General features: G+C 38.6%; 1 protein-coding gene across 1 annotated transcript in view; it reads right to left on the minus strand.

Moving 5' to 3' along the window:
• LOC149156081 (uncharacterized) overlaps positions 1-15,465 on the minus strand; it is a 50,398-nt gene that overhangs the window by 10,210 nt on the left and 24,723 nt on the right. Inside the window, exons 2-4 of the mRNA XM_089437885.1 lie at positions 10,942-11,086; positions 10,498-10,727; positions 10,227-10,400 (exon numbers count right to left, since the gene is read on the minus strand). Coding sequence (XP_089294011.1) covers positions 10,227-10,400; positions 10,498-10,727; positions 10,942-11,086 — 549 coding nt within the window. The remainder of the gene's footprint in view (positions 1-10,226; positions 10,401-10,497; positions 10,728-10,941; positions 11,087-15,465) is intronic.

The raw sequence follows: 15,465 nt of genomic DNA on the forward strand, positions 1-15,465 counted from the left end.
AATAATGATGCTCGAGTAATGGAAGATGCAACTATAGGTCAATGCATTTATGCAAAATGGCATTCCCTTTAAGCTTGTGCAATCTCCTTACTAGGAAAAGATGATAAAAGCAGTGAATGAAGCCCCAAAAGGGTACAAGAGCCCTAGATATGAGAAGGTCCGCACTACAACGTTGAGTGCTAAAAAGTTAGATTTGGAGGCTAAATTTAGCCCCATTCGTAATTCATGGTGCATTTCATGGGTGTCCATTTCTGGTGGATAGAAAGATCAAAGGAATAGGCCTTTAATCAATGTGATTGCTCAAATCCCAAAGGAGGCAATGTTTTTGAAGGCAATGGATTGTGAGGGGCAAATGAAAGATTCTCAATTCATTGTTGACACCTTGATTGAAGCAATTGAATTGGTGTGGCCAGAAAATCTTGTCTAGGTAATCACTGATAATGCAATAGTGTGTAAAGCAGCAGGCCTAATTATCGATGGCAAATATCAACACATCTTTTGGAGCCCTTGTGTTGTACATTCATTGAACCTCATGTTGAGCAAGATGGGGAAGCAAATTGAGTGGATTCGAGTTATTTCTGAAGAGGCAAAAGAAATCCAAGCCTTCATCACAAACCACCACAGTGACCGCACATCCCAAGGCATCTACGAGGAATTTGCAAAGTTGGAGCTCCTTAAGGTACCTAAACTTTAAAGTTTATTTCATAAATTCTTATTTCTATGACTCTAAATTCAAATATGTAAATTGTATTCTATAATGTCATGATTCGTGAATCATAATAGTTATTCAATCAAATTATGATTTTAAATTATTGAAATATTGGAAATTTGGTACTTGCAAGTTGCCAAGACTTGTTTTGCTTCTCACATCATAGTCTTAACAAGGCTTGTTTCTTCTCTAGGAGACTTTGATCTCCCTCTAGTAGCCTCCCTCTTGACTTTGCTTGCCTTGTCTTGAGTCCTAGGGCTAGTAAGATGCCCTAAAAGACCTTCACTTGCCTTCCCTTCTCTTCTACTTCCAAAATCGAACCCCGGAAGATCCAGCGCAGAAACCCTAACTTCAATCTTCCTAGAAGAATAGATAAGGCCCAAAAACACTTCGACTTCCTCTTCTTCGTACTTCCTTCTTCGACTTCTTTTTCTTTTGCTTCTTCGCATAAGAGATGAGCGAGTGAGTGATCCAAATGGAAGACGCCTTCCTCTTATATATAGGATTCTTCAAGGGTGGATGTGGCTCTTCATGTAGGCCAACTTGACAGCTCATTAAGTCGACTTGATCTTGGAGGTATTTTGACACTTTTAAGACAGAAAACATTTTTTTCTTTACAGTTTAAAATGTGCCCACAGGGTCTTCCATATATGATAATGACTCTTCTACCTAGGACAAATCCTAGAAGCATTCAATGGGTGCTTGACCTATAAAATAAAAGAACTTAAGCATGAAACCCATGCTCCAATAATAATAATAATTTCTTTTCCATTTTATATTTACAAGAATGCATTTCATACTTATGAAGACCGAACCTAGTTACACATTTTTTCAACACTCCCTCTTAATTAGGGAGGTATTCATAAAAGGTACATGGTTATTCTCAATCCGAAGAGATCTCATAAGAAGAGTGGGATTGGTAAACCATTTATCTAGCATCATATTAACCAGCATTGTCACATAGCAAGGTCTTGACTAACAACTCTATCTCTCCACAAGATCAGAACACAATGTTGGCAAGACTAATGATGTATAGACACCATCATCATTGTCTCCCAAGGTACATACCCCACCCGAGTGTTCACAGAGTATGACCTCCCATTGGACTATTCTTATCTTGGGTAGCTAATCCTCAAAGAATATCGGTCCACGACTACTCTTGTCTTGAATGCCCTACACATTCTCAAAGAGTATTGAATGTCAGATGGTTACCCAATCCTCCATTCTTTCTTCCTAAGTGAAGGCAATAATGTAGTGTCTATCTCTCCCTCTCAATTAGGGAGGACAAATCCACCATACCAAGCTTGTCCCTTAAGTATACAAGCCAATGTTGCACGAAACGGGGACGTTTTTTGGAAGCAGGGGCACGGAAGCGTCATTTTCCAGAAATCTAGGAAGGGAAGCATCTCGGAAGCGTCTACTATCTATCTAGATATATATATATATATATATATATATATATATAATATTTTTTTGCATTTATATTAAAAAAAACATCCAAAATACCAAATTAGTTGTAGAAGACATGAAAACATGTATATTTTCACATAAATCAAGATAGATATGGCATCCATTGTACATCAATGATTAATTATTCCAACATCAACCATCTACAATCTAGATTCCTCTTCTCTTGTCTAGCCTTTGCCTCTACTTCAATTCTATAGGGATTTTAGTCAACACTGCCTAATTTTGATCAAACAGCTTAATCCAAGCCTTATAATATGGTAGAGAAAGCTTAACATGCCTAATCAATGATTTTGACTTGAGTGAAGGATACATAATTACTAAGGCCGTGACAAAGGAGTTGAACAATCAATAACACCAACACTAAGGTACATATAGGGCTTGTTGCTCTTGATTAAATGCCAATCACATGCCCTCATACATGATATAATCCAATGAAACGCCACAATCCCATTGATCCCAAAAACTGTTAAGTCTACTGAATTTTGAATGGGATATGAAATTCTATTTTCTCCATATGAAGTCTGAAGAGGTTGGAACCACTCTCAAACATCCTGAGTCATTTCATGGTAATGTTAAAAATTTAAGTAAAGGATGGAAATGAAAGATAAAGGAGAATGTCACTTTTACTTTAAGAATTTAACATTACCATTAGGGAGCATCTAGGAAGCATCTAGGGAGCATCAAGGGGCACCTTAGGAGTATTCAAAAAGTGTAGTTCCTCACAGAACAATTCGGAATTTCCAAAAACAAAAAACAAAAAAGCCCCACGGAACCGTCCACCTTCTCTCGGATCCGCTCGCGATCCGCAGTTGATACACGTCTGGACCTCCACAGATCTGCACCCAATCCTTTCCGGATTCACGGATCGAGAAATAGGAACCGCGGATAAGGCAGTAGGAGTCGCAGATCGGGCCCCCACGAATCCAATTTTGCAAGAACCGCCAAAAAATGAGGAACCGTGGATCCGATTTTCCGATCCGTGGTTCCGCCAAAGGATCGGTGGCGGATCCGTATGGGACACGGATTTGCCTTTGGATCCTTGGGGATGACGGTTCCTGCAACACTAATACAAGCTTCTTGTTCAGAAGTGATTTCGTCAATATGTCAGCTACCTGTTCATCAGTGGAGATATACTGTAGTTGCAACACACCATTTTGTACTAGCTCTTGAATATAGTGATACTTGTTGTTGATATGCTTTGTCTTTCCATGAAACACTGGATCCTCAGACAAACAAATACAACTGGTGTTATCATAAAGTATCATTGTAGGGTTCATCGGTCCTTCAAACAAGTCAGATAGCAGCTTCCTTAACCATACTGCTTCTTTTCTTACTTCACATGCTGCAACATATTCAACCTCAGCACTACTCAAAGCAAACGGTGTCTTGCTTTCTGCTCATCCATGAGACCATGGAGGATCCTAAACTGAAACATCCTCCCGTAGTGCTTCTTCCATCCTATTCACTGCCTCCCCAGTCAAAATCTGTATAACCAATCAATTGGACTTCATTCCTTCTACCATATTTTAGACAGTAGTTAATGGTTCCTTGCAGATATCTCAGAATATGCTTTGCTGCTATCCAATGATCATGCTTCAGCTCCACTTGGAATTGACTAAGTATGTTTACTGCAAAACATATGTCTGGTCGAGTATTCACCAAGTACATTAATGAGCCAACAAGTTGTCTATACCGGGAAGGATCCACAAGGCTTGATTCGAAACTCTTCAATCTCTTCAAGTTTGTGATCATTGGAGTGGTCATAGGTTTATAGTCCATCATGTCGAACTTCTTTAGAATCTCGATCACATACTTTCCTTGACCCAAATAGATTTCATTCGGTCTTGCCAAACTTCTAGTCCCAAATAGTAATGCATCAGCCCAAGATCCTTCATGTCAAATTTTGCTGCCAATTGCTTCTTACATTCTTCAATTCGACCTTCTACACCTGTCAAGAGAAGATCATCTACATACAGAAAAATAATTACAAATTCATTGTTTACAACCTTAATATAAAGGTTTGAGTCAGCAGAACTTTTTGTGAAGCCTATTCTCTGTGGGTATGCATCCATTCTAGCATACCATGTCCTTGGTGCTTGAGGCCATATAATGCTTTCTTCAATCTGCAAACATACGCCTTCCTAGCTTTGACTTCAAAACCCAAGGGTTGTTCTATATAGACTTCATCTATAGTGCCATTCAAAAACGCAATCTTCACATCTATTTGTTGGATGTTCCATCCCATCGATGCTGCCAGAGAGACTAATGATCGAATTGTTGTATATCTTGTTGTTGGAGCAAATGTTTCTTCATAGTTGATGCCTTCAAGTTGAACGAACCCTCTAGCCACAAATCTTGATTTATACTTATCTATACTTCCATTAGTTGCATGCTTGATCTTATAGATCCACTTGGAAGTAACCACAGATTTGTCTTCAGGCCTAGGTACGATCTCCCAAACTCCATTCTTCATTATAGATTGATACTCTTCATTCGTGGCATCCTTCCATTCTCGATGTTCTACAACCTCTTCAAAGGTAGATGTTTCTGCTTCTATTTATTTTGTCATGTATGCAACATACTCAAAATATTTCTTGCGTCTCTTACTTTCCATAAATGATCCTTCTGCTGCCCCATGACCTTCTGCATCAAGTAGTGTGGATTTAAACCAATTAGGTCTTTTCCTTATTTCTGGAATGACTACGGCTTGAACAGGTTCACTAGGCCCTCCTTCATGGTGTGATTCTTCTCCTTCCATGTCAACTTCTTCCTCAAATATCGGAAGTTCTTCATCATCAAAATCTATAGAAAGTTCTTTTAACTTCTTGAATGCTATACTCTCATCAAATATGACATCACAACTAACTTTAATGTGATGTCCATATTTCATATAGATTCTATAGGCCTTTGATGAGTTACTATACCCAACAAATATTCCCTTCATACCGGAAGGATCCAGCTTCTTTCTTTTGTCCTTTGGTATATGAATATACACAGGACACCCAAAGATTCGGAGATGATCTACAAATGGCTTCTTCCCAGTGAACACTACTTCTCTTGTTATCTAGAGATTTGTGAGGACATCGATTTTGAATGTAGAGCGATGTCTTTGTTGCCTCTCCCCATGGAAACTCAGGCAAATCTTGATCGTGTAACATTGCTTTTACACTTTCTTCAATGGACCTGTTCTCTTTCTGCAACTCCATTTTGTTTGAGATTGTATGGGACTATCAGCTCCCTCTTAATCCCAAACTCCTTACAAAATGCTATAATCTCTTTGGATGTATATTCTCCTCCATTATCAGATCTCAGTATCTTGGTTCTTCTTACTGTAAGGTTCTCCACTTCAGCCTTAAATTCTTGAAATTTTGTAAATACTTCATCCTTGGTTTTCATTAAGTAAACCAAGGTTTTTCTTGAATGATCATCTATGAAGGTCACATAGTATAGATGGCCTCCAAGTGATTTTGGAGTCATAGGGCCACACACATCAGAGTGAATGAGATCCAAGATTTCTTTCGACTGTGAAGCACTGCTTCCAAACGGTCTTTTGGTATTCTTGCCCAATGCACATCCCTTGCAGACACCTTCACGATCTTCCTTTAGATTCAAGATTCCATCTACTATGGAACTTAAATATGGAAGTATTTTGAAATGTAGATGACCAAACCTTCGATGCCAAAGTTCACATGGACTAATCTCAGCGTGAACTAGGGCTTGATTTACAGGAGATATTAATCTGTAAATCCTTCCTTCTTGGATACCAATAACTTTAGCTTGATTTATGCTTGAGCCTTTTACCCAAACAACTACTTTTCCATCAATGAAGGCTATTTTATCTCCTTTGTTTTCTAAACTTGAAATAGAAAGTAATTTTTTGTGCAAACCTGGTATAAATAGAATGTTGTTGAGGTGGATGTTGCTTCCATCTTCGAATTTTATGGAAGTTGATCCAATGCCTTTCACGAGATAGCTTTTGTTGTCTCCAGATTCCATAGAGTAAGCGGATTTTCCTTTTGATAAAGTCTTCAATTGGTTGGAGTGGCCAGTCATGTGCCTTGATGCACCACTATCAATTACCCAGATGTCTTTGCCTTGGAATGTACCAGAGAGAGCCAGGAAGAGACCTTCATCCCTTTCATTGATTGATATCTTCTTTGGAGAGAATAAGAAACTCCATGCTTCCTTGATGCCTTTCTTGAGATGGCTTGCAATTTTATTGATGACCTTGTTCATTGTAGAGGAGATCTTCATCATGCCCTTAAAGAACCAAAACTCTGATACCATGTTGAGAATTTAATAGGGCAATGAATATGTTAATTCTCTTAACTTGATAATTGTTTGTGTTACCTTTTACTTATTAGCTTTGTTTGTTATTATTCCAATATGCAATACATCAAACAGCTACCAAAACAGTAAGAACAATGACACAATATATATGTTGCAAGTTAGGGCCAAAACCCCTCCTCTTGAGAGGAAAACCTGTAAATCTCTTCTTATCTTTCAGATCTTTCAATTGGCAAATACCATGACCTAGACTTAGACAAATACCCACCAAGATCAAGTCTAAAGTCTAATTGCTTCCATTATATTGACATGATTTTGATATAGTTAACTTCATGATTTTGTATTTGGTTGTACTTGTTTAAGTTGTGCAGGTACATAATCTTTAAGATGTTGGAGATGTTTGTAAGTAAAATTGACTTGATAATATTGGTGAGCATGATAAAGGAAGTTATGATGATAACCGTGATATTGTAAGAAGGAATGAAGCCATGAAAGGTTCTCTGATGTTATAAAAGAAGTGGTTGATCTTCCCAAGTTAAGAGGGAGCATGGTAAGAAGAAAAGAGTACATCTCCCCAATTAAGAGGAAGGGCATATTATGATGGTCATGATGGATACCTAGAAGAAGAAATTAGAAAATAAATGAAAGTACTATAATGTATTGAGGATGTCTTGATGCTACTGAAGAAATGAACGAAGAAAAGCTTCCAACTAGTTACATATGAATAATTTGATATAAGTGGCATCAAGATGATTGAAAACCCCGAAGGTTTGTGTTTACTTGTATATGTATATTTTAAAGTTTATTTTTTATTAGAGTTTATGTTTGAACAGGTAAATCTCTCTGTGAAGAAGGATAAACACTCGGGAAGCATGCTTGGACAAATGGATATCTAGTTTATTATGGAGAGATGAAAAATCTAATGGCTGATGCAAGGGAGGACATCTGGCCCATCTATGTGTGTTTGATGTCTAGATCCCGAAGAGGGAGGGTGGTGTTGATCTTGGAGCTCTGACCTTGGATGCGCACCTAGATCCCTAAGTTGATGGTTAGTTAGTAAGCTTGATAGAACCTAGACTGGCTGAAAGCTTTAGTCCATCTTAGTCCCACCTGGATAGATAACCCAGTTCAAGTATCTAGTCTGAGGCATCGAGTGTGCCAGAACTCTTTGTAGTTCATTTTGGAGATCTTCCAAGTACCTCTATAAAATATAGGTAATTATGAATACCTCCCTAGTTAAGAGGGAGTGAGGGAGTGTTGAAGAATGTAACTAGTGTCGATCTTCATAATTATATTTAAAATGTATTTGTCAAAAGAAAGAAAAAGAAATTTTATTATTAAATAAATTGACTTATTAAAGCATGGGTTTCATGCTTGGGTCAATTGTTTTTAGGTCAAAGCCTCCATTGAAGGCTTCTAGGGTTTATATCAAATATCCTTGTCCATGTCCTAATGTAAAGAACCCTTCTTGGGATTTATTTGTCAAAGAAGAAAATTATTTTGATGTAAAATAGCTCAACCAAGTCGGCCTCAACAAGGGAATTCGACCTCACAAGAAGCTTGTATATTGGAGCAACTCGACCTCATTTGTCACTCACTCACAACAAGTTTGAATTGCAGTAGTTGGAAGCAATAAAAGGTACAAATTCCAAGGAAGAAGAAGAAAAGGGCTAGCAAAGGAGAAGGAGGTCCTTATCTTGCTAAGGAAGTCGAAATTCTCTCTCTTGTCTCACACGTGCAAAGGAAGTAAAGTTGCAGAAGGACCGAAATTGCAGTCTTGAAGTTGGGCCAAAATTATGATGCAATAGGTTGAAAATTTGTCTCTGATGCAGTGTTTATGCAGTGTTGATGCAGTATTGTTGCAGTGGATCTTTGAATGTTGGAAGAACAGTTTGAGGGCTGACTTGGTGGAGGAGGAAGGTCTATTGGTCTAGGGTCTTGGTCTATCTCATTTGAATCACTGAAGGAAGAGTTCTTGACTAGGTTTTCCCCGATATAGGGGTTTTAGCCCTAGTTGTCCGCCTATATCTGATGTCCTTGATTTTCATGTTTCGCTTTTGATAATTGCTTGATGAAACAAAGATAAAAGAAACATAAGAAAGTTAATAAGAACATAAGAGTATCACAGGGAATTACCAACATAAGAAAATATTTGTGCCTTTAAGATTTTCTAACAATTCCAGAAGAAACAAACCTGCAAGATTGAAGATTGATTATGAATGGGTTGATCCTTGGGAGTGGTCATCAATAGGAAAGCGCCTACATTGGTCCTACCACATAATTCAATCTCGAGTGAAGACGAATGTTGCAACAAATAGTGAAAAGAAGATGGTACTCTCATGTGTCTGAAATGGGGAGTACAATGGTGAAAGTCTCCTACATATCAAGGGGGGGGCAGTTCATGTAGATAGTTGTTAGTGTTCAAACAAAAACCGTTTGTGTGTCTTTCCTTTCAGTGGACAAAGGGGGGAATTAATGATGAAATTGAATTAATGATGGTTGTCAAACTGAAAGTTTCGACAACAACACAATGAATTTTCCAGATGGGCAAGCAGATTTTGGAGTAATTATGGTTCAATTTTCGCAGTTGAATCATGTGTTGGATACAAGATTGGGTTGTTGATTGAGAGTAAAGTTGTGGACACTTTTGTTCACTTGGATGGTCATTCGACATAGCAAAGGATAGATGGATCCATTTGCATTGCAGCTTGGCATTAGACTGAGTTGTCTAGCATTTTCAGGGATGTGACAAACTTGCAGCTGATTCACCTCTCTTGGTTCACTCTCTTCATATTGAAGTTTTCGGCATCCATTTTTGGCATTTTTTCAGGAAGTTCTTCATTGAGGCTCAGATCAGGGGTTTCAGAGTGAAGACTTGGCATTGGTACCAATTTATGTTGCATTGCTGGTATTGTTGCTCAAACTTGTGATTGAGGCAGGGGGGGGATGTTAGCCTCTTTCTCATATACAATCCTGAAGTCCTAGTATACCACCTTTATGTATTCACATCTTTAATTGTAGTTTTCATCCTAAGTGTGTTTCTAGATCATATTTTCTCTCTCCCTACTTTATCTCTTTGTGAGGTGTCAAGAGGGGAGGTGTTAGCCTCTTTCTCATATACAATTATGAAGTCCTAGTATACCACCTTTATGTATTTCACAACTTGGGATATAGTTTTTGCCTTAGTGTGTTTCTAAATCCTATTTTCTCTCTCCCTATTTTATCTCTTTGTGAGGTGTCAAGGTGAGAGCAATTGAGGTGGTTTCATAATTGTATTATATATTTGTATCATTGGAAGATGAATGTAAAATACATGTTGTGAGAATAGAGATTATGGCTTGAGGCCTTTTCCGCCAAGTTTCTTTCTCTCATAATATCTTTTGTTATCTATATTTTATAAATCAATGTTTTCTTACATTTTAAGATTCTGCTAGCAAAACTACTCTTGCACAGGTTTTGTCAAACTCTTCATCCTCGAAAGCTCTCCATATTATAAATTACTATAAGGATCAAAATAAAATCTAAAATGGAATTATTTTATGCAAAGGAACCCTTTTACCCTGCTGAATTGTGTTGACTTCCAGTAACAAGATAATATTTCTATCCGATTCTAAACTCATCCATCTAGTTATACAACCAGCACACTTCAGTTTTCATCCTTTAGGTTATATCCAAAAGTGAAGTTCAAATGGTGGAAGCAATAGTAACCCAGCAATTTAAAATTTCCACAGCAGGCATCAGCCTTCTGATCATTTCTTACCTCTAGCGTACGAACCTGCTCTTGGTATTGAGCAACAAGCTGCCGTAGTTGCTGCACTTCTTTTGACTTTTCTTGCTGCTCCAACTGGCGTTCATGTTGAATAGTTACAGCACGCTTTAGGATATTATTTTCATTAAGCAAATTTTGCACCTGTTCTTTAATGGAAGTGTTTTCCTGTGTTAATAAAAGAAATATATTGTTAGAAACATTTGCAATTAAGAACTAATCAAAATGAATTTCATTTATTTAACAATATAATAAAAAATATCACCTTATAAAGAACCTCAGCTATTGCCCCAGACCTCGACATTACAGTCTTCTCAAATGCCTCCAAAATCCTTAATGCACGAGCCCTTGCATCATCCAAATCAGATGCATTCTTCATTTCTTTAACAAGAAACTCAACCCACTCTACTCCATCAGCCGGGCAGCCAGATTTATCATCTGACTGACTGAACTCTGGATTACTAGAGTCGGTGTCACTTCGTGTAGAACCAGGCACTGGTACAAGAAAGGAAGTGATCATTACAGATCCATCATCCATAAGAATAGACATCAACATTGCCTTTAGCAGAACTTCACTCTTACATGAATAATCACACCACGGTTACAAATCAAGAAACAGTTGAAAGTAACATATAATCAAAAAAGACTCTTGTCTTCAAGCACATTGATCTGGCAAAACAAATCTCTTACTAAGCTGCTCCAAACTAACCTTGAATTGGCTGGCCATCTGAATGAACCAAACCATCGTCTGCAGTAAATATATTCTTCTCAGAAGGGTTAAGGCAAAGATTACTGAGGCTCTTGATGGCGTGATCCATGTTTTCATCACAAGACTCGAACACACTCCCCACCAGCTAAAAGGTTCCATTGAGATAATATTTAGCATCAAAATATTTTCATGATATTCCACAAATACAGGATATGTAGTTATACACTGAATTCACAAGCTACTTGAATGTTAGAATCAAAATAGATAAGAGCATCCAGTATTATTGAGAAAAATGGTTCTCAGATAACCACACTACAATTGAGCTTTATATATGGATATGCACTGCTAGCTATGAATGATCCAATAACTTACAGGTTCAACCATAAATCACAGTTGTACTTTGCTGGTTGTCCTAGAACAAGTTGTGAAGCTTCAAAATCTCAGACCTACAAACTTCCAGTTCTATCTCAGGCAGCATATTCAACACCAACAAATGATACTCATAGTTATGCATGTACTAGGTGTCTTCTGGGCATTCATATGCTGGGTATTACTGAATCAACTTAAGTTATTTCTTCTATCCAACTTGAGTGACATCAAGCTTCCTCAATGGTGTAAAGTAAGTCAAGATAAAAATCTAATGTTTAGGGTTATCTGCAGTTGATTGAGGTAGATGTTTTATCAATATAATGTTAAGGGTTACATGCAGTTGATCATGTGGTTAGATGCTTCAACAATAGACTATCTCTTTGTTTTAATGTTTCTTTCAACCTAAGTCATGCATTGCTATGAAGAAGACCTAGCAAAAGTAATCCTAGAATGCCTTACTAGAGAGCACTCCATTCACCAATTGTATTAGATAATTTGTTGGTTCTTATTTCATCAATAAACAATTACCTGAATTTTAGCATCTAGTCAATTCTGATATGAAATCAAACAAAATGAAACGTTGAATATCAACCTCAGAAGACCTGAACAGGATCTATGGGACGAGTGAGCACAGAATACATAAAGTTTATATAGCTGTATAAGATATGTGATATCAAGTGGATAAACGAAAGCGCGCTCAGCGCTCAGAGCCGAGTTCAACACCCCTTTACCCAAAAGACATGTTGCAATGTTCATTCCACCAACAGAGTTAACCACCACCCACACGACCAGTTGGAAGTCCTGGCTACCTTGACAGTCCACAGATGCGGAATATCTCAGCAGAGAACCAGGTGCATGTCCTGGGTAAATTTGACAAAATAATATCCCTTGATCATAGCATCTACAATGAAGGAAGATCCCACTTAGTCAACAGAGGGCAATTTACCAACAAAGAAAAATATAACGACATGCAAATACACCATCATATTGTTAGATCCATCTCAACCCCATATGTATTAAGCACCGAGTGGGATCAAATTAAAAAATACAAGCTCAAAGCTCTTGGTGCTGAGAATATATACAGTGAAGATGGATCTATGCTAGTTCATTTTTATTTTACATTGGTTCCCTTTTAGTTCATTGGCTCAGTTTTAGTTTATTAGTGTTTCCCAACCACCCACCATCACATGTGACACATCTCATTAAAACCAGGAGGGCAAGTGCACCTTGTTTCACTTGGTGAAAATATGAATCTCTCTCTAATTACATCAAAAATCAATAGATGTAGCATGTGTCTATACAAAGGAAAATTGAGGGATAGATCTCAGATCCAAGAGATCAAGGGAAAGAAAACACCTTAAACTATGAATATCACTGTGTAAGTGAAGTTTGAAGTAAAATTTCTTAGGAGTGCTAAGGAACTAAACCTTGAAATCTATGACCTTCCATTTTCTTCAAACCCTCTACTAATGGGCCATTCTTTTATTCATGACACCCTCAACTTAAAGGATGTCAACCTTAAAAAAGACCAGTTAGGTAGTGGGCTCTACCCTTGTCATTCAGTACCAGTCTTTAATGATCATCTATATGTGTGTTTTAAGAGCCAAGAAGCAACATTTTGATCTTACCGAATTGCAAGCAGATGAACTTATAAAGGCTAGGGCACAAGTGGTAGCAACCATGAACAAAAACAAATGGATTGCAGTCCATGATATTAGACCAGTTAGGCATGACCACAAACCACAAGGGTCATTGCATCTTTGTCTAGTGAAATGATGCTCTCATTCGGTCAAGGAGGGAAATATCCATTACATGTTGGAACTATAATAAACCTATTTAGTCCCTTTGAGTAATTTCCACAATGTGCTCTCCATGTGGGACTTTATATTCATTGCTAAGACACATGAGAGCCCCAATGGAGCATACCCACATAACCCGGCATTCAAACACAAGAAGCAAAGATCTAGTAAAGCCCCTAGGTCAAAGGATGTGGATTGCCTTATACATGACCATCTTCAAGAAAAGATGTCAGTGTTAGCTTTCAATGTAAAGTTGTAAACTCTAGGTACATGTGGAATTGGAATTGGCAAGGCCCCACCCCTTGACCTATACCCAGGGATTTCTAACTACTACTCTCAAGCACATAATCATTTTCGGTGATTCACAATGATCGTACTAGGAATTCATAAGAAAGGATCCATGATAGGTCCAAGGATGTTGATCTGAAATGGGGCACTAAAGGCTTCTTGTCAACTTACAAGAACCTCTCCCACTCCAAAGCTTAAACAATTTTCAAGATCTATGCTTATGATTGATAATTTGCGGAAATAAGCACTTGAAATAGGTGTATGCTTGTGTTTGCCTTTAACTACTTAATTGCCTTAAGTTTATATGCTTAAGTTGATATATATATATAAACACACATAACAGCACAATGCAGCAAATCAACAAACCATAAAGACAACAATATAATATGGAGTTCACCCTGATATCTTGGGCTACGTCTCCTTGAGCTCTAATCAACTCAATTAGGCTCTTTGGGATTATGGCTTCAATTCTTTTACAAGTTCCACACTCAACTCCATAGGTTTACAACTGAACCAATGGGCTTAGAATGCCATCTTTATCCCGGGCTGTTTGGCTCTCTGGCTCTCAACTCTTGGCTCTCAGCTCTCAACTCTTGGCTCTCGGCTCCTGGCTCTGGCTCTCGGCTCCGGCTCTTGACTCTCAGCCCCGGATCTTGATTGTCGGCTCCGGCTCTTGACTCTCAGCCCTAGCTCTCGGCTCTCGGCTCCGGCTCTCGGCTCCGGGCTCCGGGCTCTTGTCAAGCCTCCAACCTCTGGGGGCTCTTTCGCTGTCCTCCCAACCTCTGGGGGCTCTTTCGCTGTCCGCCCAACCTCTGGTGGCACTCTGCGAATCTACGGCTCTCTAGCCTTCTGCGCTCTGCAACTCTGTTGCGCTCAGCTCTCTGGGAAATCACCCCTTTGCCATCACCCCAATCTCTGGTGGCTTCTCGGCTTTCACGAGCTTCTGGTTTCGCTCGACCTCCAAGCGACTCCAAAACTTTCTCTTTCAATTGCGCTCTCTGGATTTTGTGAGGCATCCCTCCGGCTTTGCAGCTTCTTGTCCATTTCTCTGTGTGTAATCATTCCTCTGTCTCTTCCACTAGCCCTCTGGCTCTCTGGCTTTATGGCTCTGCCACTGGCCATCTGGCTCTGCCACTCTCTGTCTATAATGCATTCCTATTACAGCGCATCATTGTTACAAAATGCCCGCTTACAGCGTGGCACAAATGATTCAAGAACAAGGACAATTTACAAAGGAATCGGCAGGCCTTCCTCTAATGCGATACATCGGAGATCACTAATCGGGGGTCCTTAAGGCCTTTGGTCCAAGTCCTCCCTTAGAACCTTTCCGATGCGATATTTCCTTAAGGAATGCATATTCTCCATTAAGTCCCATTTATAAGAAATTGCCTCCTTTTCAAAGGACAGTGGGCAAATTTCTTTTTTACAATAACTTCTTCATTTGAAGTCCGTCTTTTCCCATTCAAATTGCGTTAGATTCAGAATGAAGAGATCTATGCAATGAGACTATTCCCAAGAACATCCTTTGACTTTCATTTTCCTCTGTTAGAAAGATTTTTAGACTCAGAAGTCTATTCCAGATCCATTTTGGATCAGATGTACTTTGCATTCACATGCTAGATCTCAATGTAATTGGCTTACAAAACAGATCCCACAAATGTTATCAACCCCATCGCAGCATATGGGAGACACCTTTCTCCCAACTAGGAGAATCTCACAATTCTCTTTTATCTTTCAATGGTTCTCCTACTACACAAATTTCAACAATTATACATTTATCCCTCATAGCAGAGGCACTATTTTGGTGGATTATTGTTGACCAAACCTATGTTTCCTTTGCCCTCAAGGATACCTCCACCCACCATCAATCCCCTTCAACCATATGACAACACATGCACTATAATTGACTTGATATCAAATATGTCAATGTCAATACCTTTTGCACCTCCCAACTTATTCCCCACTTCTCCACTTTCTCTTTCCCATAATACAGCCATGACCAGATACGACTTATTCTCAAAGATCCTCTGGAAATTTGTCTTAGACCCTTATCCCCACACCATCCACC

The sequence above is a fragment of the Pinus tabuliformis genome, chromosome 9 (assembly GCF_031772625.1).
Source record: "Pinus tabuliformis cultivar Carrire ecotype Pingquan chromosome 9, CPIR1, whole genome shotgun sequence".
Lineage (NCBI taxonomy): Eukaryota > Viridiplantae > Streptophyta > Pinopsida > Pinales > Pinaceae > Pinus > Pinus tabuliformis.